Source organism: Salmo salar, chromosome 01 (assembly GCF_965601325.2).
Source record: "Salmo salar chromosome 01, fSalSal1, whole genome shotgun sequence".
NCBI lineage: Eukaryota > Metazoa > Chordata > Actinopteri > Salmoniformes > Salmonidae > Salmo > Salmo salar.
In genome coordinates this window covers 92,048,582-92,075,280 of record NC_138291.1, presented here as the reverse complement: position 1 = coordinate 92,075,280, position 26,699 = coordinate 92,048,582, and the positions used below count along the sequence as shown (strand labels likewise).

General features: G+C 48.8%; 2 protein-coding genes and 1 long non-coding RNA gene across 3 annotated transcripts in view; 2 read left to right on the top strand and 1 right to left on the bottom strand.

The window, feature by feature from the left end:
* LOC106610076 (fascin-2) overlaps positions 1–14,763 on the top strand; it is a 42,902-nt gene extending 28,139 nt beyond the window's left edge. The window contains exons 4-6 of the mRNA XM_082978144.1: positions 12,457–12,578; positions 12,737–12,904; positions 13,100–14,763. Coding sequence (XP_082834270.1) covers positions 12,457–12,578; positions 12,737–12,904; positions 13,100–13,302 — 493 coding nt within the window. The 3' untranslated portion in view covers positions 13,303–14,763. The remainder of the gene's footprint in view (positions 1–12,456; positions 12,579–12,736; positions 12,905–13,099) is intronic.
* Positions 14,764–18,709: 3,946 nt separating this feature from the next.
* LOC106610013 (uncharacterized) lies at positions 18,710–21,159 on the bottom strand. The gene is made up of 3 exons (XR_014392986.1): positions 20,919–21,159; positions 19,014–19,927; positions 18,710–18,841 (listed from the first exon to the last, which is right to left on the bottom strand). It is a non-coding gene; the product is annotated as an uncharacterized LOC106610013 (long non-coding RNA).
* Positions 21,160–21,224: 65 nt separating this feature from the next.
* birc5a (baculoviral IAP repeat containing 5a) lies at positions 21,225–25,972 on the top strand. Its single transcript, XM_014209101.3, has 4 exons — positions 21,225–21,479; positions 21,701–21,810; positions 23,022–23,139; positions 25,740–25,972. Exons 1-4 carry the CDS (start codon positions 21,372–21,374, stop codon positions 25,830–25,832), a joined length of 429 nt encoding a protein of 142 aa, XP_014064576.1. The 5' UTR covers positions 21,225–21,371; the 3' UTR covers positions 25,833–25,972.
* The last annotated feature ends 727 nt before the right edge of the window (positions 25,973–26,699 follow it).

The following is a 26,699-nucleotide window of genomic DNA, read 5'->3' as shown; positions in this document are numbered from 1 at the left end:
TCCAGCTGCAATCCTAACCCTAGCTTCAGCTGCAACCCTAACCCTAGCTCCAGCTGCAACCCTAACCCTAGCTCCAGCTGCAACCCTAACCTTAGCTCCAGCTGCAACCCTAAACCTAGCTCCAGCTGCAACCCTAACCCTAGCTCCAGCTGCAACCCTAACCCTAGCTCCAGCTGCAACCCTAACCCTAGCTCCAGCCGCAACCCTAACCCTAGCTCCAGCCGTAACCCTAACCCTAGCTACAGCTGCAACCCTAACCCTAGCTCCAGCTGCAAATCTAACCCTAGCTCCAGCTGCAACCTTAACCCTAGCTCCAGCTGCAACCCTAACCCTAACCCTATCTCCAGCTGCAACCCTAACCCTAGCTTCAGCTGCAACCCTAACCCTATCTCCAGTTGCAACCCCAACTCTAGCTCCAGCCTCAACCCTAACCCTAGCTCCAGCTGCAACCCTAACCCTAGCTCCAGCTGCAAATCTAACCCTAGCTCCAGCTGCAACCCTAACCCTAACCCTAGCTCCAGCTGCAACCCTAACCCTAGCTCCAGCTGCAACCCTAACCCTAACCCTATCTCCAGCTGCAACCCTAACCCTAGCTTCAGCTGCAACCCTAACCCTATCTCCAGTTGCAACCCCAACTCTAGCTCCAGCCTCAACCCTAACCCTAGCTCCAGCTGCAACCCTAACCCTAGCTCCAGCTGCAAATCTAACCCTATCTCCAGCTGCAACCCTAGGCCTAGCTTCAGCTGCAACCCTAACCCTATCTCCAGCTGCAATCCTAACCCTAGCTTCAGCTGCAACCCTCACCCTATCTCCAGCTGCAACCTTAACCCTAGCTTCAGCTGCAAATCTAACCCTATCTCCAGCTGCAACCCTAACCCTAGCTCCGGCTGCAACCCTTACCCTAGCTCCAGCTGCAACCCTAACCCTAGCTCCAGCTGCAAATCTAACCCTATCTCCAGCTGCAACCCTAGGGCTAGCTTCAGCTGCAACCCTAACCCTATCTCCAGCTGCAATCCTAACCCTAGCTTCAGCTGCAACCCTAACCCTATCTCCAGCTGCAACCCTAACCCTAGCTTCAGCTGCAAATCTAACCCTATCTCCAGCTGCAACCCTAACCCTAGCTCTGGCTGCAACCCTAACCCTAGCTCCAGCTGCAACCCTAACCCTAGCTCCAGCTGCAAATCTAACCCTAGCTCCAGCTGCAACCCTAACTCTACCTCCAGCTGCAACCCTAACCCTAACCCTATCTCCAGCTGCAACCCTAACCCTAGCTTCAGCTGCAACCCTAACCTTAGCTCCAGCTGCAACCCTAACCCTAGCTCCAGCTGCAACCCTAACCCTATCTCCATCTGCAACCCTAACCCTAGCTCCAGCTGCAACCCTAACCCTAGCTCCAGCTGCAACCCTAACCTTAGCTCCAGCTGCAACCCTAACCCTAGCTCCAGCTGCAACCCTAACCCTAGCTTCAGCTGCAACCCTAACACTAGCTTCAGCTGCAAATCTAACCCTATCTCCAGCTGCAACCCTAACCCTAGCTCCAGCTGCAACCCTAACCCTAGCTCCAGTTGCAAATCTAACCCTATCTCCAGCTGCATATCTAACCCTATCTCCAGCTGCAACCCTAACCCTAGCTTCAGCTGCAACCCTAACCCTATCTCCAGCTGCAACCCCAACTCTAGCTCCAGCCTCAACCCTAACCCTATCTCCAGCTGCAACCCTAACCCTAGCTCCAGCTGCAACCCTAAACCTATCTCCAGCTGCAACCCTAACCTTAACTCCAGCTGCAACCCTAACCCTAGCTCCAGCCGCAACCCTAACCCTAGCATCAGCTGCAACCCTAACCCTAGCTCCAGCTGCAACCCTAACCCTAGCTCCAGCTGCAACCCTAACCCTAGCTCTGGCTGCAACCCTAACCCTAGCTCCAGCTGCAACCCTAACCCTAGCTCCAGCTGCAAATCTAACCCTAGCTCCAGCTGCAACCCTAACTCTACCTCCAGCTGCAACCCTAACCCTAACCCTATCTCCAGCTGCAACCCTAACCCTAGCTTCAGCTGCAACCCTAACCTTAGCTCCAGCTGCAACCCTAACCCTAGCTCCAGCTGCAACCCTAACACTATCTCCATCTGCAACCCTAACCCTAGCTCCAGCTGCAACCCTAACCCTAGTTCCAGCTGCAACCCTAACCTTAGCTCCAGCTGCAACCCTAACCCTAGCTCCAGCTGCAACCCTAACCCTAGCTTCAGCTGCAACCCTAACCCTAGCTTCAGCTGCAAATCTAACCCTATCTCCAGCTGCAACCCTAACCCTAGCTCCAGCTGCAACCCTAACCCTAGCTCCAGTTGCAAATCTAACCCTATCTCCAGCTGCATATCTAACCCTATCTCCAGCTGCAACCCTAACCCTAGCTTCAGCTGCAACCCTAACCCTATCTCCAGCTGCAACCCCAACTCTAGCTCCAGCCTCAACCCTAACCCTATCTCCAGCTGCAACCCTAACCCTAGCTCCAGCTGCAACCCTAACCCTATCTCCAGCTGCAACCCTAACCTTAACTCCAGCTGCAACCCTAACCCTAGCTCTAGCCGCAACCCTAACCCTAGCATCAGCTGCAACCCTAACCCTAGCTCCAGCTGCAACCCTAACCCTAGCTCCAGCCGCAACCCTAACCCTAGCTCCAGCCGTAACCCTAACCCTAGCTCCAGCTGCAACCCTAACCCTAGCTCCAGCTGCAACCCTAACCCTAGCTTCAGCTGCAACCCTAACCTTAGCTCCAGCTGCAACCCTAACCCTAGCTCCAGCTGCAACCCTAACCCTAGCTCCAGCTGCAACCCTAACCCTAGCTCCAGCTGCAACCCTAACCTTAGTTCCAGCTGCAACCCTAACCCTAGCTCCAGCTGCAACCCTAACCCTAGCTCCAGCTGCAACCCTAACTCTAGCTCCAGCTGCAACCCTAACCCTAGCTCCAGCCGCAACCCTAACCCTAGCTCCAGCCGTAACCTTAACCCTAGCTCCAGCTGCAACCCTAACCCTAGCTCCAGCTGCAAATCTAACCCTAGCTCCAGCTGCAACCTTAACCCTAGCTCCAGCTGCAACCCTAACCCTAACCCTATCTCCAGCTGCAACCCTAACCCTAGCTTCAGCTGCAACCCTAACCCTAACTCCAGCTGCAACCCCAACTCTAGCTCCAGCCTCAACCCTAACCCTAGCTCCAGCTGCAACCCTAACCCTAGCTCCAGCTGCAACCCTAACCCTAGCTCCAGCTGCAAATCTAACCCTAGCTCCAGCTGCAACCCTAACCCTAGCTCCAGCTGCAACCCTAACCCTAACCCTATCTCCAGCTGCAACCCTAACCCTATCTCCAGCTGCAACCCTAACCCTAGCTCCAGCTGCAACCCTAACCCTATCTCCAGCTGCAACCCTAGGCCTAGCTTCAGCTGCAACCCTAACCCTATCTCCAGCTGCAACCTTAACCCTAGCTTCAGCTGCAAATCTAACCCTATCTCCAGCTGCAACCTCAACTCTAGCTCCAGCCTCAACCCTAACCCTATCTCCAGCTGCAACCCTAACCCTAGCTTCAGCTGCAACCCTAACCCTAGCTCCAGACTCAACCCCAACTCTAGCTCCAGACTCAAACCTAACCCTAGCTCCAGCTGCAACCCTAACCCTAGCTCCAGCTGCAACCCTAACCCTAGCTCCAGCTGCAAATCTAACCCTAGCTCCAGCTGCAATCCTAACCCTAGCTTCAGCTGCAACCCTAACCCTAGCTTCAGCTGCAACCCTAACCCTATCTCCAGCTGCAACCCCAACTCTAGCTCCAGCCTCAACCCTAACCCTATCGCCAGCTGCAACCCTAACCCTAGCTCCAGCTGCAACCCTAACCCTATCTCCAGCTGCAACCCTAACCTTAACTCCAGCTGCAACCCTAACCCTAGCTCTAGCCGCAACCCTAACCCTAGCATCAGCTGCAACCCTAACCCTAGCTCCAGCTGCAACCCTAACCCTAGCTCCAGCCGCAACCCTAACCCTAGCTCCAGCCGTAACCCTAACCCTAGCTCCAGCTGCAACCCTAACCCTAGCTCCAGCTGCAACCCTAACCCTAGCTTCAGCTGCAACCCTAACCTTAGCTCCAGCTGCAACCCTAACCCTAGCTCCAGCTGCAACCCTAACCCTAGCTCCAGCTGCAACCCTAACCCTAGCTCCAGCTGCAACCCTAACCTTAGTTCCAGCTGCAACCCTAACCCTAGCTCCAGCTGCAACCCTAACCCTAGCTCCAGCTGCAACCCTAACTCTAGCTCCAGCTGCAACCCTAACCCTAGCTCCAGCCGCAACCCTAACCCTAGCTCCAGCCGTAACCCTAACCCTAGCTCCAGCTGCAACCCTAACCCTAGCTCCAGCTGCAAATCTAACCCTAGCTCCAGCTGCAACCTTAACCCTAGCTCCAGCTGCAACCCTAACCCTAACCCTATCTCCAGCTGCAACCCTAACCCTAGCTTCAGCTGCAACCCTAACCCTAACTCCAGCTGCAACCCCAACTCTAGCTCCAGCCTCAACCCTAACCCTAGCTCCAGCTGCAACCCTAACCCTAGCTCCAGCTGCAACCCTAACCCTAGCTCCAGCTGCAAATCTAACCCTAGCTCCAGCTGCAACCCTAACCCTAGCTCCAGCTGCAACCCTAACCCTAACCCTATCTCCAGCTGCAACCCTAACCCTATCTCCAGCTGCAACCCTAACCCTAGCTCCAGCTGCAACCCTAACCCTATCTCCAGCTGCAACCCTAGGCCTAGCTTCAGCTGCAACCCTAACCCTAGCTCCAGCTGCAATCCTAACCCTAGCTTCAGCTGCAACCCTAACCCTATCTCCAGCTGCAACCTTAACCCTAGCTTCAGCTGCAAATCTAACCCTATCTCCAGCTGCAACCTCAACTCTAGCTCCAGCCTCAACCCTAACCCTATCTCCAGCTGCAACCCTAACCCTAGCTTCAGCTGCAACCCTAACCCTAGCTCCAGACTCAACCCCAACTCTAGCTCCAGACTCAACCCTAACCCTTGCTCCAGCTGCAACCCCAACTCTAGCTCCAGACTCAATCCTAACCCTAGCTCCAATTGCAACCCCAACTCTAGCTCCAGCTGCAACCCCAACTCTAGCTCCAGCTGCAACCCTAACCCTAGCTCCAATTGCAACCCCAACTCTAGTTCCAGCTGCAACCCCAACTCTATTTCCAGCTGCAACCCTAACCCTATCTCCAGCTGCAACCCTAACCCTATCTCCAGCTGCAACCCTAACCTTAACTCCAGCTGCAACTCTAACCCTAGCTCCAGCCGCAACCCTAACCCTAGCTCCAGCTGCAACCCTAACCCTAGCTCCAGCTGCAACCCTAACCCTAGCTCCAGCCGCAACCCTAACCCTAGCTCCAGCCGTAACCCTAACCCTAGCTCCAGCTGCAACCCTAACCCTAGCTCCAGCTGCAAATCTAACCCTAGCTCAAGCTGCAACCCTAACCCTAGCTCCAGCTGCAACTCTAACCCTAACCCTATCTCCAGCTGCAACCCTAACCCTAGCTTCAGCTGCAACCCTAACCTTAGCTCCAGCTGCAACCCTAACCCTAGCTCCAGCTGCAACCCTAACCCTATCTCCAGCTGCAACCCTAACCCTAGCTCCAGCTGCAACCCTAACCTTAGCTCCAGCTGCAACCCTAACCCTAGCTCCAGCTGCAACCCTAACCCTAGCTCCAGCTGCAACCCTAACCCTAGCTCCAGCTGCAACCCTAACCCTAGCTCCAGCTGCAACCCTAACCCTAGCTCCAGCTGCAACCCTAACCTTAGTTCCAGCTGCAACCCTAACCCTAGCTCCAGCTGCAACCCTAACCCTAGCTCCAGCTGCAACCCTAACTCTAGCTCCAGCTGCAACCCTAACCCTAGCTCCAGCCGCAACCCTAACCCTAGCTCCAGCCGTAACCCTAACCCTAGCTCCAGCTGCAACCCTAACCCTAGCTCCAGCTGCAAATCTAACCCTAGCTCCAGCTGCAACCTTAACCCTAGCTCCAGCTGCAACCCTAACCCTAACCCTATCTCCAGCTGCAACCCTAACCCTAGCTTCAGCTGCAACCCTAACCCTAACTCCAGCTGCAACCCCAACTCTAGCTCCAGCCTCAACCCTAACCCTAGCTCCAGCTGCAACCCTAACCCTAGCTCCAGCTGCAACCCTAACCCTAGCTCCAGCTGCAAATCTAACCCTAGCTCCAGCTGCAACCCTAACCCTAGCTCCAGCTGCAACCCTAACCCTAACCCTATCTCCAGCTGCAACCCTAACCCTATCTCCAGCTGCAACCCTAACCCTAGCTCCAGCTGCAACCCTAACCCTATCTCCAGCTGCAACCCTAGGCCTAGCTTCAGCTGCAACCCTAACCCTAGCTCCAGCTGCAATCCTAACCCTAGCTTCAGCTGCAACCCTAACCCTATCTCCAGCTGCAACCTTAACCCTAGCTTCAGCTGCAAATCTAACCCTATCTCCAGCTGCAACCTCAACTCTAGCTCCAGCCTCAACCCTAACCCTATCTCCAGCTGCAACCCTAACCCTAGCTTCAGCTGCAACCCTAACCCTAGCTCCAGACTCAACCCCAACTCTAGCTCCAGACTCAACCCTAACCCTTGCTCCAGCTGCAACCCCAACTCTAGCTCCAGACTCAATCCTAACCCTAGCTCCAATTGCAACCCCAACTCTAGCTCCAGCTGCAACCCCAACTCTAGCTCCAGCTGCAACCCTAACCCTAGCTCCAATTGCAACCCCAACTCTAGTTCCAGCTGCAACCCCAACTCTATTTCCAGCTGCAACCCTAACCCTATCTCCAGCTGCAACCCTAACCCTATCTCCAGCTGCAACCCTAACCTTAACTCCAGCTGCAACTCTAACCCTAGCTCCAGCCGCAACCCTAACCCTAGCTCCAGCTGCAACCCTAACCCTAGCTCCAGCTGCAACCCTAACCCTAGCTCCAGCCGCAACCCTAACCCTAGCTCCAGCCGTAACCCTAACCCTAGCTCCAGCTGCAACCCTAACCCTAGCTCCAGCTGCAAATCTAACCCTAGCTCAAGCTGCAACCCTAACCCTAGCTCCAGCTGCAACTCTAACCCTAACCCTATCTCCAGCTGCAACCCTAACCCTAGCTTCAGCTGCAACCCTAACCTTAGCTCCAGCTGCAACCCTAACCCTAGCTCCAGCTGCAACCCTAACCCTATCTCCAGCTGCAACCCTAACCCTAGCTCCAGCTGCAACCCTAACCTTAGCTCCAGCTGCAACCCTAACCCTAGCTCCAGCTGCAACCCTAACCCTAGCTCCAGCTGCAACCCTAACCCTAGCTCCAGCTGCAACTCTAACCCTAGCTCCAGCCGTAACCCTAACCCTAGCTCCAGCCGTAACCCTAACCCTGTTCTCCAGCTGCAACCCTAACCCTAGCTCCAGCTGCAAATCTAACCCTAGCTCCAGCTGCAACCTTAACCCTAGCTCCAGCTGCAACCCTAACCCTAACCCTATCTCCAGCTGCAACCCTAACCCTAGCTTTAGCTGCAACCCTAACCCTATCTCCAGCTGCAACCCCAACTCTAGCTCCAGCCTCAACCCTAACCCTAGCTCCAGCTGCAACCCTAACCCTAGCTCCAGCTGCAACCCTAACCCTAGCTCCAGCTGCAAATCTAACCCTAGCTCCAGCTGCAATCCTAACCCTAGCTTCAGCTGCAACCCTAACCCTAGCTTCAGCTGCAACCCTAACCCTATCTCCAGCTGCAACCCCAACTCTAGCTCCAGCCTCAACCCTAACCCTATCTCCAGCTGCAACCCTAACCCTAGCTCCAGCTGCAACCCTAACCCTATCTCCAGCTGCAACCCTAACCTTAACTCCAGCTGCAACCCTAACCCTAGCTCTAGCCGCAACCCTAACCCTAGCATCAGCTGCAACCCTAACCCTAGCTCCAGCTACAACCCTAACCCTAGCTCCAGCCGCAACCCTAACCCTAGCTCCAGCCGTAACCCTAACCCTATCTCCAGCTGCAACCCTAACCCTAACTCCAGCTGCAACCCTAACCCTAGCTTCAGCTGCAACCCTAACCTTAGCTCCAGCTGCAACCCTAACCCTAGCTCCAGCTGCAACCCTAACCCTAGCTCCAGCTGCAACCCTAACCCTAGCTCCAGCTGCAACCCTAACCTTAGTTCCAGCTGCAACCCTAACCCTAGCTCCAGCTGCAACCCTAACCCTAGCTCCAGCTGCAACCCTAACTCTAGCTCCAGCTGCAACCCTAACCCTAGCTCCAGCCGCAACCCTAACCCTAGCTCCAGCCGTAACCCTAACCCTAGCTCCAGCTGCAACCCTAACCCTAGCTCCAGCTGCAAATCTAACCCTAGCTCCAGCTGCAACCTTAACCCTAGCTCCAGCTGCAACCCTAACCCTAACCCTATCTCCAGCTGCAACCCTAACCCTAGCTTCAGCTGCAACCCTAACCCTAACTCCAGCTGCAACCCCAACTCTAGCTCCAGCCTCAACCCTAACCCTAGCTCCAGCTGCAACCCTAACCCTAGCTCCAGCTGCAACCCTAACCCTAGCTCCAGCTGCAAATCTAACCCTAGCTCCAGCTGCAACCCTAACCCTAGCTCCAGCTGCAACCCTAACCCTAACCCTATCTCCAGCTGCAACCCTAACCCTATCTCCAGCTGCAACCCTAACCCTAGCTCCAGCTGCAACCCTAACCCTATCTCCAGCTGCAACCCTAGGCCTAGCTTCAGCTGCAACCCTAACCCTAGCTCCAGCTGCAATCCTAACCCTAGCTTCAGCTGCAACCCTAACCCTATCTCCAGCTGCAACCTTAACCCTAGCTTCAGCTGCAAATCTAACCCTATCTCCAGCTGCAACCTCAACTCTAGCTCCAGCCTCAACCCTAACCCTATCTCCAGCTGCAACCCTAACCCTAGCTTCAGCTGCAACCCTAACCCTAGCTCCAGACTCAACCCCAACTCTAGCTCCAGACTCAACCCTAACCCTTGCTCCAGCTGCAACCCCAACTCTAGCTCCAGACTCAATCCTAACCCTAGCTCCAATTGCAACCCCAACTCTAGCTCCAGCTGCAACCCCAACTCTAGCTCCAGCTGCAACCCTAACCCTAGCTCCAATTGCAACCCCAACTCTAGTTCCAGCTGCAACCCCAACTCTATTTCCAGCTGCAACCCTAACCCTATCTCCAGCTGCAACCCTAACCCTATCTCCAGCTGCAACCCTAACCTTAACTCCAGCTGCAACTCTAACCCTAGCTCCAGCCGCAACCCTAACCCTAGCTCCAGCTGCAACCCTAACCCTAGCTCCAGCTGCAACCCTAACCCTAGCTCCAGCCGCAACCCTAACCCTAGCTCCAGCCGTAACCCTAACCCTAGCTCCAGCTGCAACCCTAACCCTAGCTCCAGCTGCAAATCTAACCCTAGCTCAAGCTGCAACCCTAACCCTAGCTCCAGCTGCAACTCTAACCCTAACCCTATCTCCAGCTGCAACCCTAACCCTAGCTTCAGCTGCAACCCTAACCTTAGCTCCAGCTGCAACCCTAACCCTAGCTCCAGCTGCAACCCTAACCCTATCTCCAGCTGCAACCCTAACCCTAGCTCCAGCTGCAACCCTAACCTTAGCTCCAGCTGCAACCCTAACCCTAGCTCCAGCTGCAACCCTAACCCTAGCTCCAGCTGCAACCCTAACCCTAGCTCCAGCTGCAACTCTAACCCTAGCTCCAGCCGCAACCCTAACCCTAGCTCCAGCCGTAACCCTAACCCTGTTCTCCAGCTGCAACCCTAACCCTAGCTCCAGCTGCAAATCTAACCCTAGCTCCAGCTGCAACCTTAACCCTAGCTCCAGCTGCAACCCTAACCCTAACCCTATCTCCAGCTGCAACCCTAACCCTAGCTTTAGCTGCAACCCTAACCCTATCTCCAGCTGCAACCCCAACTCTAGCTCCAGCCTCAACCCTAACCCTAGCTCCAGCTGCAACCCTAACCCTAGCTCCAGCTGCAACCCTAACCCTAGCTCCAGCTGCAAATCTAACCCTAGCTCCAGCTGCAACCCTAACCCTAGCTCCAGCTGCAACCCTAACCCTAACCCTATCTCCAGCTGCAACCCTAACCCTAGCTCCAGCTGCAACCCTAACCCTAGCTCCAGCTGCAAATCTAACCCTATCTCCAGCTGCAACCCTAGGCCTAGCTTCAGCTGCAACCCTAACCCTATCTCCAGCTGCAACCTTAACCCTAGCTTCAGCTGCAAATCTAACCCTATCTCCAGCTGCAACCCTAACCCTAGCTCCGGCTGCAACCCTAACCCTAGCTCCAGCTGCAAATCTAACCCTATCTCCAGCTGCAACCCTAACCCTAGCTTCAGCTGCAACCCTAACCCTATCTCTAGCTGCAACCTCAACTCTAGCTCCAGCCTCAACCCTAACCCAACTCCAGCTGCAACACTAACCCTAGCTTCAGCTGCAACCCTAACCCTAGCTCCAGACTCAACCCCAACTCTAGCTCCAGACTCAACCCTAACCCTTGCTCCAGCTGCAACCCCAACTCTAGCTCCAGACTCAATCCTAACCCTAGCTCCAATTGCAACCCCAACTCTAGCTCCAGCTGCAACCCCAACTCTAGCTCCAGCTGCAACCCTAACCCTAGCTCCAATTGCAACCCCAACTCTAGCTCCAGCTGCAACCCCAACTCTAGCTCCAGCTGCAACCCTAACCCTAGCTCCAATTGCAACCCTAACCCTAGCTCCAGCTGCAACCCCAACTCTAGCTCCATACTCAACCCTAGCCCTAGCTCCAACTGCAACCTTAACCCTAGCTCCAGCTGCAACCCTAACCCTAACCCTAGCCTGAATATCTGAAACCCAGAACTAAAATAATTAATTGTGTCAGATGCTGGATAAGGATCTGGGGAAGATGTATGAGATAAGATATTAACCAGACTAGTGAAGTCTCCACCCCTCTAAAGAGGAACTCTCAGCCAAAGCACGGGCCAAATGTCCCATCCCCTTCCGACATGAGAAAGATGCAAACACCAGTGAAATAGTGATTTGTCCAAATGATCAGTGACAGAAAAATCAGCAGACCGAAAACAAAGTTCCTTGTCAGTGGTCACGTCTGCTGACAGACGCTGCGATACCATCCTATGCTACGTGAGTCTGTCAACAGTCTGTCCATGAGATTACCCTAGCTTTAACCCTAACCCCCTCTCCAGCCACAACCCTAACACCCTATCCAGCCACAACCCTAACACCCTCTCCAGCCACAACCCTAACACCCTCTCCACCCACAACCCTAACTCCCTCTCCAGCCACAACCCTAACCCCCTCTCCAGCCACAACCCTAACACCCTCTCCACCCACAACCCTAACCAAATCAAATCAAATCAAATGTATTTTTATATAGCCCTTCATACATCAGCTGATATCTCAAAGTGCTGTACAGAAACCCAGCCTAAAACCCCAAACAGCAAGCAAAGCATGTGAAAGAAGCACGGTGGCTAGGAAAAACTCCCTAGGAAAAACTCCCTAGAAAGGCCAAAAACCTAGGAAGAAACCTAGAGAGGAACCAGGCTATGAGGGGTGGCCAGTCCTCTTCTGGCTGTGCAGGGTGGATATTATAACAGAACATGGTCAAGATGTTAAAATGTTAAAATGTTCATAAATGACCAGCATGGTCAAATAATAATAATCATAGTAGTTGTCGAGGGTGCAACAAGCACGTCCGGTGAACAGGTCAGGGTTCCATAGCCGCAGGCAGAACAGTTGAAACTGTAGCAGCAGCAGGCCAGGTGGACTGGGGACAGCAAGGAGTCATCATGCCAGGTAGTCCTGAGGCATGGTCCTAGGGCTCAGGTCCTCCGAGAGAAAGACAGAAAGAGAGAAAGAGAGAATTAGAGAGAGCATATTTAAATTCACACAGGACACCGGATAAGACAAGAGAAATACTCCAGATGTAACAGACTGACCCTAGCCCCCCGACACATAAACTACTGCAGCATAAATACTGGAGGCTGAGACAGGAGGGATCAGAAGACACTGTGGCCCCGTCCGATGATACCCCCGGACAGGGCCAAACAGGCAGGATATAACCCCACCCACTTTGCCAAAGCACAGCCCCCACACCACTAGAGGGATGTCTCCAACCACCAACTTACCGTCCTAAGACAAGGCCGAGTATAGCCCACAACGATCTCCGCCATGGCACAACCCAAGGGGGGGCGCCAACCCAGACAGGAAGACCACGTCAGTGACTCAACCCACTCAAGTTATGCATCCCTCCCATGGATGGCATGGAAGAACACCAGTAAGCCAGTGACTAACCCCCTCTCCAGTCACAACCCTAACCCCCTCTCCAGTCACAATCCTAACCCACTCTCCAGTCACAACCCTAACCCCCTCTCCAGCCACAACCCTAACCCTTTATTCTCCAGGTCTGCCAACACAATGTTTGCAGTGGAGTGGATGGGCCACAGGGTGGCACTACAAGCCAGTAACGGGAAATACATCTGCACCAAGAAGAACGGCCAACTAGCAGCCATCAGCGACTCCATAGGTCAGTGTGTGTGTTTGTGTTTGTTTGTGTTTGTGAAAGTGGTTGAGTGGGTTCCATGCTTCTTATACTCTTTAAACCTAAGATCCCTATCCATCATTTCTACCTCTTTTTTACCCTCCTCCTTCCCTCTCGTTGCACTCTTTCTCCTCCCTGATCAGGTGAGGATGAGAAGTTGGTTCTGAAGCTGATAAACCGTCCCATGCTGATCCTGCGAGGGGAGAATGGCTTCATCTGCCACCATAAGAACTCCAACACGCTGGATGCCAACAGATCAGTCTATGACATCTTCACACTGCACTTCAGTGACGGGGCCTACCACATCAAAGGTGAGGTTATGATATACACATTATAGCTTACTGCATAGAATTCAATGTGTTTTCTTTCTATAAATAATTAAGAATTTCCGTGCAACTTCTAATTTTTAATCTATTGTTTTCTGCTTTAATCTGTCTTGATGTGTAAAGGCCTTTCGTATAGTGCTGCCAGTCCAATGTTGTCTCTCTCTCTCTCGCCCACTGTAGGTGAGGGAGGGAGGTTCTGGTATGTGAACAGCAGTGGTCTGGTGTGTTCAGACGGAGAGACACCAGATGACTTCTCTTTTGAGTTCCTGGAGCACGGACGCATCTCCATCCGAGGCAAGAACGGCAGATACCTGCGAGGCCAGGGGGGAACGCTGAAGGGAGATGGGGCTACCCCGGACAGCTCTGCCCTCTGGGAGTACTGATCCAGGACTATATGGAGACCGCTCTCCTACCCTGCTGGATGTAGAGGTTACCCCCAAGTACAGATCAAGGATCTGATTGGGGCAGATTACCACATTACCCTAACCCCAATGTCCTACGGTTAATGAATAGATTGGTACCAGTAGTTAGTGGCAACTTCTGCCCTATCCCTTAGGGCCCTTTCTGGCCCTGTCTCACACCACTCAACCTACTCCTGGCATGCCAGCCACAGGAGAAGGCACAAAGAGATAACAATGACTATTTTCATAGGGGAGGCAGGGAAGACAGAAGAGGGAGTAAGGGGTCCCATGTTTTCAGTTAAGAAAGAAGTGATGTTTGGTGGAGCCAACACTGTTCAGTGAGTCAACGCCACAGTCCAAACAACGTTATGCATTATAGGCCCATGAGGATTTTACTATGTGTTTTTTAATCAACATGTTACTAGTAAAAGTCAAGGTTCAGGGTAACTATCATACTCACACACAGAGGAGTAGTCATGGCTTAGGTTTCCCATTTTGAAGTTTATTCTGGTTTCTACTGGTCCTCTGTAGCTCAGTTGGTAGACCATGGCGTTTGCTACGTCAGGATAGTGAATTCGATTGCAGGGACCAGCCATGTGTAAAATGTATGCACACATGACTAAATCTCTTTGGATAAAACAATATGCTAAATGGCATTTATATTATTATTATATATTATAATTATTTTACTACAGCAGCTACAAGTACTACATAACTACTATCTGCCCACTGCTACAAATGGCTATAGAGCCGCTCTGGTGTAAAACCAAGGGGCCTTAAACCAATTAGCTATTGCACCCTCTCCCAATCCTTCCTCTCTTCCACCCCTCTCACTCTCTACTCTGTGGTTTTCCCAATCCTTCCTCTCTTCCACCCCTCTCACTCTCTACTCTGTGGTTTTCCCAATCCTTCCTCTCTTCCACCCCTCTCACTCTCTACTCTGTGGTTTTCCCAATCCTTCCTCTCTTCCACCCCTCTCACTCTCTACTCTGTGGTTTTCCCAATCCTTCCTCTCTTCCACCCCTCTCACTCTCTACTCTGTGGTTTTCCCAATCCTTCCTCTCTTCCATCCCTCTCACTCTCTACTCTGTGGTTTTCCCAATTCTTCCTTTCCTCTCTTCCACCCACTTTCTTCCTTGCTGTTTTGCCAATTCTGACTTTTGTAAGTGACAGTTTAGAGATGTGTAATAATGAACTCAGAAAGTCATCAACTTATCGTAGCCGAGTCATTGTTAGCGGATAGCTTCCTTATCATCATAGCGTTGTCAAAGGATACACACATTTGCAAGCATGATCGGCGGCTGCATCTCAAATGTCACCCTATTCCCAACGTAGGGCAGCAGGCCTACTTCAGACCACAGACACATAGGTTAATGGCTTGGTCATAAGTTATAGGCCTCTATATGTGAAATAGGAGTGTGGTCATTTGAGATTAGTACAGGGTTTCCCCTGCAAACCAACCTTACAGTTACACGTTAGCTGTAACAAGACTACATCTAGAAAGAGTATAGTGCTAGTAATCTACAACATTTGCTTCATTCCTTTGTAATATTTCTTTATTTACTCTTTCTGAAACGTTATGAAAAAATGATAAAAATTCTCTGTGTAAAATATATGTTGCGTGTGTGGATAATGTGTTGTCAGTGAAGTGACGATCTTCAAACCAATTGTTTCAATTTTACAGGTAGGCTACATTATAATGCACACAAAACACATGTAAAATATACAACAACACTTGGTATGTACACATTTGCAAACATGACTTGACCATTCAACATTAACAGAAATAAATGCTGTTGGGGTACAGAAACAGCAGAGGGAGACAAATAGTCATTCCCTTCTCCTTTACAGGAGAGATGTTGGAGAGTGAGTGTAGGGTTGTGTATTGCAGATGAAGATGAGGAGCATATGTGAGATGATACCAGTGTCAGAGGATGTTATGGATGAGGAGCGTATGTGGGATAGTACCAGTGTCAGAGGATGTTATGGATGAGGAGTGTATGTGGGATAGTACCAGTGTCAGAGAATGAGGATGTTATGGATGAGGAGTGTATGTGAGATGATACCAGTGTCAGAGGATGTTATGGATGAGGAGTGTATGTGGGATAGTACCAGTGTCAGAGAATGAGGATGTTATGGATGAGGAGTATATGTGGGATAGTACCAGTGTCAGAGGATGAAGATGTTATGGATGAGGAGTGTATGTGGGATGGTACCGGAGTCAGAGGATGTTATGGATGAGGAGTGTATGTAGGATGGTACCAGTGTCAGAGGATGTTATGGATGAGGAGTGTATGTAGGATGGTACCAGTGTCAGAGAATGAGGATGTTATGGATGAGGAGTGTATGTGGGATGGTACCGGAGTCAGAGGATGTTATGGATGAGGAGTGTATGTGGGATAGTACCGGTGTCAGAGGAGGTTATGGATGAGGAGTGTATGTAGGATGGTACCAGTGTCAGAGGATGTTATGGATGAGGAGCGTATGTGGGATGGTACCGGTGTCAGAGGATGTTATGGATGAGGAGCGTATGTGGGATGGTACCGGAGTCAGAGGATGAAGATGTTATGGATGAGGAGTGTATGTGAGATGGAGGATGAGGATGTTATGGATGAGGAGTGTATGTGGGATGGTACCAGAGTCAGAGGATGTTATGGATGAGGAGTGTATGTGGGATGGTACCAGTGTCAGAGAATGAGGATGTTATGGATGAGGAGCGTATGTGGGATAGTACCAGTGTCAGAGGATGTTATGGATGAGGATTGTATGTGGGATAGTACCGGTGTCAGAGGAGGTTATGGATGAGGAGTGTATGTGAGATGGAGGATGAGGATGTTATGGATGAGGAGCGTATGTGGGATGGAGGATGAAGATGTTATGGATGAGGAGCGTATGTGGGATGGAGGATGAAGATGTTATGGATTAGGAGTGTATGTGGGATGGTACCGGAGTCAGAGGATGTTATGGATGAGGAGTGTATGTGGGATGGTACCGGAGTCAGAGGATGTTATGGATGAGGAGTGTATGTGGGATGGAGGATGAGGATGTTATGGATGAGGAGCGTATGTGGGATCGTACCGGAGTCAGAGGATGAAGATGTTATGGATGAGGAGTGTATGTGGGATGGAGGATGAGGATGTTATGGATGAGGAGTGTATGTGGGATAGTACCAGTGTCAGAGAATGAGGATGTTATGGATGAGGAGTGTATGTGGGATGGTACCAGTGTCAGAGAATGAGGATGTTATGGATGAGGAGCGTATGTGGGATAGTACCAGTGTCAGAGGATGTTATGGATGAGGATTGTATGTGGGATAGTACCGGTGTCAGAGGAGGTTATGGATGAGGAGTGTATGTAGGATGGTACCAGTGTCAGAGGATGTTATGGATGAGGAGTGTATGTGGGATGGTACCGGAGTCAGAGGATGAGGAGTGTACAGTACCAGTCAAAAGTTTGGACACATCTACTCATTCAAGGGTTTTTCTTTATTTTTACTATTTTCTACATTGTAGAATAATAGTGAAGACATCAAAATTATGAAATAACACATGGAATCATGTAGTAACCAAAAAAACATTAATCAAATCAAAATATATTTGAGATTCTTCAAAGTAGCCACCCTTTGCCTTGATGACAGCTTTGCACACTCTTGGCATTCTCTCAACCAGCTTCACCTGGAATTCTTCTCCAACAGTCTTGAAGGAGTTCCCCACATATGCTGAGCACTTGTTGGCTGCTTTTCCTTCACTCTGCAGTCCAACTCATCCCAAAACATCTCAATTGGGTTGAGGTCTTGTGATTGTGGAGGCCAGGTCCTCTGATGTGTAGTCCACACACTGTTGCCATGGAAGAGCACTGCACCTCCACGGCCTCCTTACAGTGAGGGAAAAAAGTATTTGATCCCCTGCTGATTTTGTACGTTTGCCCACTGACAAAGAAATGATCAGTCTATAATTTTAATGGTAGGTTTATTTGAACAGTGAGAAAGAATAACAACAACAAAATCCAGAAAAACACATGTCAAATATGTTATAAAATGCAAAACATGACTTAATACTTGAGTGGCAAAACCCTTGTTGGCAATCAGAGGTCAGAAGTTTCTTGTAGTTGGCCACCAGGTTTGCACACATCTCAGGAGGGATTTTGTCCCACTCCTCTTTGCAGATCTTCTCCAAGTCATTAAGGTTTCAAGGCTGACGTTTGGCAACTCGAACCTTCAGCTCCCTCCACAGATTTCCTATGGGATTAAGGTCAGGAGACTGGCTAGGCCACTCCAGGACCTTAATGTGCTTCTTCTTGAGCCACTCCTTTGTTGCCTTGGTCGTGTGTTGTGGGCCATTGTCATGCTGGAATACCCATCCACGACCCATTTTCAATGCCCTGGCTGAGAGAAGGAGGTTCTCACCCAAGATGTGATGGTACATGGCCCCGTCCATCGTCCCTTTGATGCGGTGAAGTTGTCCAGTCCCCTTAGCAGAAAAACACCCCCAAAGCATAATGTTTCCACCTCCATGTTTGACGGTGGGGATGGGGTTCTTGGGGTCATAGGCAGTATTCCTCCTCCTCCAAACACGGCGAGTTGAGTTGATGCCAAAGAGCTCCATTTTGGTCTCATCTGACCACAACACTTTCACCCAGTTGTCCTCTGAATCATTCAGATGTTCATTGGCAAACTTCAGACGGGCATGTATATGTGCTTTCTTGAGCAGGGGGAACTTGCGGGCGCTGTAGGATTTCAGTCCATCACGGCGTAGTGTGTTACCAATTGTTTTCTTGGTGACTATGGTCCCAGCTGCCTTGAGATCATTGACAAGATCCTCCCGTGTAGTTCTGGGCTGATTCCTCACCGTTCTTATGATCCTTGCAACTCCACGAGGTGAGATCTTGCATGGAGCCCCAGGCCGAGGGAGATTGACAGTTCTTTTGTGTATCTTCCATTTGCGAATAATCACACCAACTGTTGTCACCTTCTCACCAAGCTGCTTGGCAATGGTCTTGTAGCCCATTCCAGCCTTGTGTAGGTCTACAATCTTGTCCCTGACATCCTTGGAGAGCTCTTTGGTCGTGGCCATGGTGGAGAGTTTGGAATCTGATTGATTGCTTCTGTGGACAGGTGTCTTTTATACAGGTAACAAACTGAGATTAGGAGCACTCCCTTTAAGAGTGTGCTCCTAATCTCAGCTCGTTACCTGTATAAAAGACACCTGGGAGCCAGAAATCTTTCTGATTGAGAGGGGGTCAAATACTTATTTCCCTCATTAAAATGCAAATCAATTTATAACATTTTTGACATGCGTTTTTCTGGATTTTGTTGTTGTTATTCTGTCTCTCACTGTTCAAATAAACCTACCATTAAAATTATAGACTGATCATTTCTTTGTCAGTGGGCAAACGTACAAAATCAGCAGGGGATCAAATACTTTTTTCCCTCACTGTAACCTCCTTCAAACTGGTGTCCCCTACAGTTACCTCAACAGCTGGAGCCTCCCTCTGAGAGACAACGCCACCAGCTGCACTGTGCCTGTAACACACACACACACACACACACACACACACACACACACACACACACACACACACACACACACACACACACATATATAAAACAAACCTGACAACAAAGATTGGTCACAGAAAATATTGGGTGAGCTGAACACACACACACACACACACACATATACATACACCTTTACCTGAGGCATTGTGTGAGTGGCCCAGCCAGGGTGATGACCCTGCAGACATTCAGGCTGACAGGACAGCATACTCCCTGGGTCTATCCATGGCCTGACCCTGGTCTTGCCTCTCACAGTGGCCTACCATCAGGCTCTCTCATGGGCTTGGAGCTGCCTTTCGCTCCCCTGGGAGATCCAAGGCTAGAGTATCTGAGCCGGTGCTATGGTACAGGCCTTTCCTGCCTGCGCACACACACACACACACACAACAGGCCACGACACACACCCCTCCATGAAGCTTGCTACCTTACTCCTCTCCTCCGGCCTCCCCTCACAGGTCCTGACCAGCACCACCCTCCCCTGTCGGCCCACTGCTACCAAACACTGAGGACCACCATTTGCCCTGGCTAAGGTTACAATAAAAGTGATTGGCTGCTCCGGGCTGTGTAGTACTCTGACACGGAGGCCTGGTCATCCCAGAAGACGTAAGGGGAGGGAGCAGAGACGCCCATCAAGCAGGCCACAAAGGATCATAGGGGAGTTGATGAGGGCAGCGTCGACGCCGAAGAGGAGTTTGAAGAGGAGAGGCTCCAGGAGAAAATGGCCAACGCCTAGTGAGGATGATGATAATGATGAAAATTGTGGTTTTGTTGTTGTAAACATAAGCCAACACAGGTTGCACGACCACTACCGCGCTGTCATTTTCCTCTGAGTCATCATGTTGACCAACAGTAATGACAGGTAGACTAAACTCCAGTCAGTTTCCATTGGTCAGCAGCTTTATAGAAAGTAAACCCCCAGACTGCATCTCGCAGGGAGACGGACCCACCACCTCGATCAGAGAACACACACCCTTGTCTCTGGCTGCCAGCGAATTAGACGACACTTTGAAGAGAGCAGGGCCAGGGGACTGGTCAGCTGGGGGAGTGGGAGACCTAAGGAGAGAGAACAAGGGGAGAGGTTTATCAAATATACATTTCATTTTTGCATGGTCAGTCTGAGTAGTTCAAATGAAGAGGTACATACCTGGGGTGCAGAGTTGGTAGATCAACACAGTACACCCCATCAGTCTCACAGACAGCACAGACACACTGCTTGTCCTCACTCAGCACCAAATGACCCACTGGACTAAGGAACTGAAGGACAGCATAGAATAACACAGACAAGAACCAACCAAAGAGGAGTGTTTCTTGTCCATTAAGAATATCACATATAGCTAACAGCCAGGTTCAAACCCTTACTACAACTTCAGTGTTCATCAATACTCAGTTCACCTGCTGTTCACCTGCTGTTCACCAATACTCAGTTCACCTGCTGTTCACCTGTGTTCATCAATACTCAGTTCACCTGCTGTTCACCTGTGTTCATCAATACTCAGTTCACCTGCTGTTCACCTGTGTTCATCAATACTCAGTTCACCTGCTGTTCACCTGCTGTTCACCTCAGTGCTCATCAATACTCAGTTCACCTGCTGTTCACCTGCTGTTCATCAATACTCAGTTCACCTGCTGTTCACCTGCTGTTTACCTCAGTGTTCATCAATACTCAGTTCACCTGCTGTTCACCTGCTGTTCACCAATACTCAGTTCACCTCAGTGTTCATCAATACTCAGTTCACCTGCTGTTCATCAATACTCCGTTCACCTGCTGTTCACCTGTGTTCATCAATACTCAGTTCACCTGCTGTTCACCTCAGTGTTCATCAATAATCTCTTCCTTGTCATGTTTACCTGCTGCTATTCATGTCAGTGTTAATAAATAATCAGTTAATTTTATTACCTCCTATTCACCTCAGTGTTTATCATAATCATTCACCTGCTATTCACCCGTGTGTAAACAGTGTTCATTAATAATCAGTTCCTTGTCGTATAAATCACCTTTAGTAAATTGAAGTGGGCGAAGTGTAAGGTTTGAGATTCAGCCTACCGTCAGTTTCAGCTCGTGTGTTGAAGACATACAGCTCGTCGCGCCCAGTACAAATCCGAACTCAGCCAAAGTCTCAACAGCACATCTCGCCGATAGCTGTAAGAATAACTGGCCCGAACCAAGGAAGAATCGGTAAACAGTACGATGCTTTTCAAGTAATTTATTTGCTACAAAGTTATGCCCATAATAAATATCTGAAGGTAGTTTCGGTGTTGTAGTTTGCTTGAAATGCATCAGCCAGTTATTGACGGATGCAAAAAACGCGAATGTTGTTTCTGACAAATCAGCGTTCAAAACTACATTACCCAAGCACCAAGACCGACGTATAATGTCATGACGCTGCTAGCCACCCACCAATCATAACATCGCAGGCAAACGTCCGCCGAAATTTCAAATAGATTTTCGTTGGCTTCGGGTGTTGCTATCTATTTTAAACTAATAGTTGAACGCGTTATGGATCCCTTTAGTGAAGACCATACGAAAATGTACTTTTATGAAACCAGATTGAATACCTACGTGGGGTGGCCGTTCGAAGAGGGCTGCGCTTGCACTCCAGAGAACGTAAGTTAACGAAACAAACTGGCTAACGTTAGCTAGCTCGGCCATGACTTTCAGAAATGCACGTAGTAGCTAGTTAACTACACAAAGTTGTCCATTATTTGGTGATTCACTTTTCTCAGTTAGGTTACACTAAATTATGCGTATGCAATTTTTTCACTCTGGTCTAATCTACTAGCGAAAACGTTAACACGATTAAGTTACTTTGTTGCTGTGCATTCCAGATGGCCAAAGCTGGATTCATCCACACACCAACAGGGAACAGCCCGGACATAGCCAAGTGCTTCTTCTGTCTCAAAGAACTGGAGGGCTGGGAGCCAGATGATGACCCAGAGTGAGTTGTAAGACACTGATCATGGCTAAAGAAGCCTATATTGGTTAATTGTGTCCTTTATTGCTATTTACTAAGCTCGCATGGTAAGGGTTTAAGCTAGTTACTACAACATGCATAGACGCTACTTACTTTTAGCACAAATTGAATATCTTCTTCCCGGGCTTTTATTAAGAGTCCCAACGCTCGGTCTGAAAGTGAACAAGTCTTTGGAAACATAAGGAACGTAGTTATCCTTCATATAAGCGAGAGGTTATTTTCCGAAAATAAAAAGGTTAAATTACTATGCACCTTTTAGGCGGAAGAAAGAGGTGACCGCCTTTACTAATTAGCCATCTAGCGTGCACCGAACACCTGTGTGTAACCGAAGGACTACATTTAATGGTGCAAGCCCTCAGTGGCGCTGCCCATGCTAAAACAGCTTTTTGGTCACTAGAGGCCTCTATCATTTATCTATGGCTACAACTGTGATAAGGACAGTTAAAACAGAAAGTGTATATTTTACTGTGAAGGGTTGTATGTTTCTAGAACCGTATTGCAGTTTAGTTTATTGGTCTTTCAGCAATACCGGTACTTAAAAACATTGTCATTAAACACTGCATTACTTTTCTGTTACCATAATAAGCATCCATGTTAAATAAGTTCAACACATTTTAAACTGCTAAAAATGTCTGCCAGAGCCAGTTTACCTCTGAAAATAACACAAGGTCCTTGGACCCTGACCTTAAGGAGTAATGGCAGGCCAGACTACGCTCATTAAGCATACATTCTTGGGATAGCTAGCTACATACTCTGAAGAGGTCTGTGTAACTACAAGGTTACACAGACCTAACATACCATCTGAGATATAACAATACGATCATTTGAAAAGGGTCCTTTTTTAGGACCTCTGCGAGACAGAATGTTCATTAAAATAACATTTGAACTCTACTGGTTGTCTAGTAGTTTATTTTAGACAATATCACCTGATGCATGCATATATTTACATGTTTGCATGTTTCAGGTGCTAGAAATCTGAACACACTACCGCCTAGCTATCACCAGATAATGAATCAGGCTATGGGTAGTGAATGTCTAGCCTCTGCCCAGTGAGTAAAGACTGGGAGCCGAGGCTAGTTCAAGCTCAGATCTTGCTGTTCCTCCTCAATTGCTACATTAGATATTGATCCTATTGCTAGTGTTTTCTCCTCATCATGGCATGACTCTTGTTTCAGGAAGGAGCATAAGTCTCATTCACCCAGCTGCAACTTCATCTCCCTGAAGAAGAGTGTGAATGACCTGACTGTGGAAGAGTTCCTCAAACTCCAGAAAGAGAAGCAGAAATTCCACATTGTAAGTTGAAATTCCACGTTGTAAGTTGGGCTAGGACTAGGTCTTTGGAAATCCCTGTAACAATTACAGTGAGGGGGAAAAGTATTTGATCCCCTGCTGATTTTGTACGTTTGCCCACTGACAAAGAAATGATCAGTCTATAATTTTAATGGTAGGTTTATTTGAACAGTGAGAAAGAATAACAACAACAAAATCCAGAAAACGCATGTCAAAAATGTTATACATTGATTTGCATTTTAATGAGGGAAATAAGTATTTGACCCCCTCTCAATCAGAAAGATTTCTGGCTCCCAGGTGTCTTTTATACAGGTAACGAGTTGAGATTAGGAGCACACTCTTAAAGGGAGTGCTCCTAATCTCAGCTTGTTACCTGTATAAAAGACACCTGTCCACAGAAGCAATCAATCAGATTCCAAACTCTCCACCATGGCCACGACCAAAGAGCTCTCCAAGGATGTCAGGGACAAGATTGTAGACCTACACAAGGCTGGAATGGGCTACAAGACCATCGCCAAGCAGCTTGGTGAGAAGGTGACAACAGTTGGTGTGATTATTCGCAAATGGAAAAAACACAAAAGAACTGTCAATCTCCCTCGGCCTGGGGCTCCATGCAAGATCTCACCTCGTGGAGTTGCAAGGATCATGAGAACGGTGAGGAATCAGCCCAGAACTACACGGGAGAATCTTGTCAATGATCTCAAGGCAGCTGGGACCATGGTCACCAAGAAAACAATTGGTAACACACTACGCCGTGAAGGACTGAAATCCTGCAGCGCCCGCAAGGTCCCCCTGCTCAAGAAAGCACATATACATGCCCGTCTGAAGTTTGCCAATGAACATCTGAATGATTCAGAGGACAACTGGGTGAAAGTGTTGTGGTCAGATGAGACCAAAATGGGGCTCTTTGGCATCAACTCAACTCGCCGTGTTTGGAGGAGGAATACTGCCTATGACCCCAAGAACACCATCCCCACCGTCAAACATGGAGGTGGAAACATTATGCTTTGGGGGTGTTTTACTGCTAAGGGGACTGGACAACTTCACCGCATCAAAGGGACGATGGAATGTACCATCAAATCTTGGGTGAGAACCTCCTTCCCTCAGCCAGGGCATTGAAAATGGGTCGTGGATGGGTATTTCAGCATGACAATGACCCAAAACACATGGCCAAGGCAACAAAAGAGTGGCTCAAGAAGAAACACATTAAGGTCCTGGAGTGGCCTTGCCAGTCTCCAGACCTTAATCCCATAGAAAATCTGTGGAGGGAGCTGAAGGTTCGAGTTGCCAAACGTCAGCCTCGAAACCTTAATGACTTGGAGAAGATCTGCAAAGAGGAGTGGGACAAAATCCCTCCTGAGATGTGTGTAAACCTGGTGGCCAACTACAAGGAAACGTCTGACCTCTGTGATTGCCAACAAGGGTTTTGCCACCAAGTACTAAGTCATGTTTTGCAGAGGGGTCAAATACTTATTTCCCTCATTAAAATGCAAATCAATTTATAACATTTCTGACATGCGTTTTTCTGGATTTTTTTGTTGTTATTCTGTCTCTCACTGTTCAAATAAACCTACCATTAAAATGATAGACTTATCATTTATAAGTCTATCATTTTAATGGTAGGTTTATTTGAACAGTGAGAGACAGAATAACAACAACAAAAAATCCAGAAAAACGCATGTCAGAAATGTTATAAATTGATTTACATTTTAATGAGGGAAATAAGTATTTGACCCCTCTGCAAAACATGACTTAGTACTTGGTCAGTGGGAAAACGTACAAAATCAGCAGGGGATCAAATACTTTCCCCCCTCACTGTATACCTATTGCCAATATTGATAACTAAGTAGGTTTAGTGCTCCTCCTATGGTGTGGCTTACTGTATATGGGTAGAACAAGAATATCAACAATTATATATTTTATAAACTTTTATTTAATCGGGGGATCCCAATTGAGACCAGGGTCTCATTTTTAATGGTGCTCTGAGGACATAAAAGATAAAACTACAAGATACAATAACAAATGCATTACATTAGAACATCAGATTTATACATTTATTAAAGTCAATCAAAAACAATTGCACACCATTTCTCATCTTGGTTTTAAACTGCCCTAGTGGTGCCAGGGAATCCAAATGAAGTGAATTTTGTAATTTGATTCCAAAAATTAAACTAAAAGTGGATTTACTTAGTTTGGTGGAGACCTGAGGGATTTCAAGAGTTAACCAACCCAGTGACCGGGTTTGGTATCACATTTTTATACTTTAACAACAAAGTTAGGTAAGTCAGAAGCTTGTATAGTAGAGCTTTGTAAACAAAAGGGGAGTAATGAAGTGATCTCTAGGACTTTAATGAGGACCAACCAACCTTTTGATGCAGTGTGTGTATTAAAACTAATAGGAGTATGTTAAGCCTGGTTTTGCTGCAGATCAAACACTCCATCCCAGGTCTCTACTAGTGCTGAGAATCCATCAAGTGATCAAATGTGTCCTATAAATACAGGCCTATCTCTGAGTGGAAAATATAGGCATACTGTATCTCTGAGATGTGTGTGGAAAATTATGAATATACCAGATTGAAATGTCTTCTATTTTCCTATTACAGAAAAAGTATTGCAATGAGGCCATCACTAAGTTTGAGGAGGCGGCAAAAAGCAGAAGGGGTGAGATCATCAAGACGGCCATGGATGAAGAGTGAAGTGGAGAGACTGGACCTGTTTGAGTACTTTATAAAAGTTCTGCTCTTGAGTAATCACTGGTAGTGCAGTAGCCTAGTGTACATATTCTGTCTGTCTGCATTAGGTAGGTGTTTTTAGCAATAAATATTTTATTTCCCAATTTGACTCTTGTGATCTATTTGTCATGTATTGTGTTAATTTGATTGAATATATAAACTGGGTATGTGAGAATCTACTGGTAAACCTGCTAGCATATTGTAGTGAATGGTGGGGTAGGGAAGCTACATTTACATTTTAGTCATTTAGCAGACGCTCTTATCCAGAGCGACTTACAGTAGTGAATGCATACATTTCATTAAAAAAATTTTTTTTGTGCTGGCCCCCCGTGGGAATCGAACCCACAACCCTGGCGTTGCAAACACCATGCTCTACCAACTGAGCTACAGGGAAGCTAGCCCGGGTTGCTGGCATGAAAGGCAAACACCCTACACATCGCAGGTTGCTATAATATTTTGGTGTTTGACATCAGTTGTGCATAATGGCCATGCGTAAAGGGAGAGACACTTGAGCGCCTGGAGCCCATAAAATAAGAGGACCCACCTGCTATGTACTCTGCCGCTGCTTGGAAATGTTATTCCTCAACGCTAGTGGTCAATCCTGCTTCACGCCTCGTAACGTTGTTAAAGCTCTTGAGCCGTGAACAGGATACACCGTGAAAGAGCGTCATCCTAGAGATATGGGAATAAAGATTCCCAGTGGTGATTTTGATTAGTTGTGATATTTTACTACTAACTTCACTATAATCTGAATTACTTTAGCCTTTTACTGGCATTAACCCCTCTATTCAACAACATAAATAGTGTAGGAATAGGGCGTTACCAGTCCCT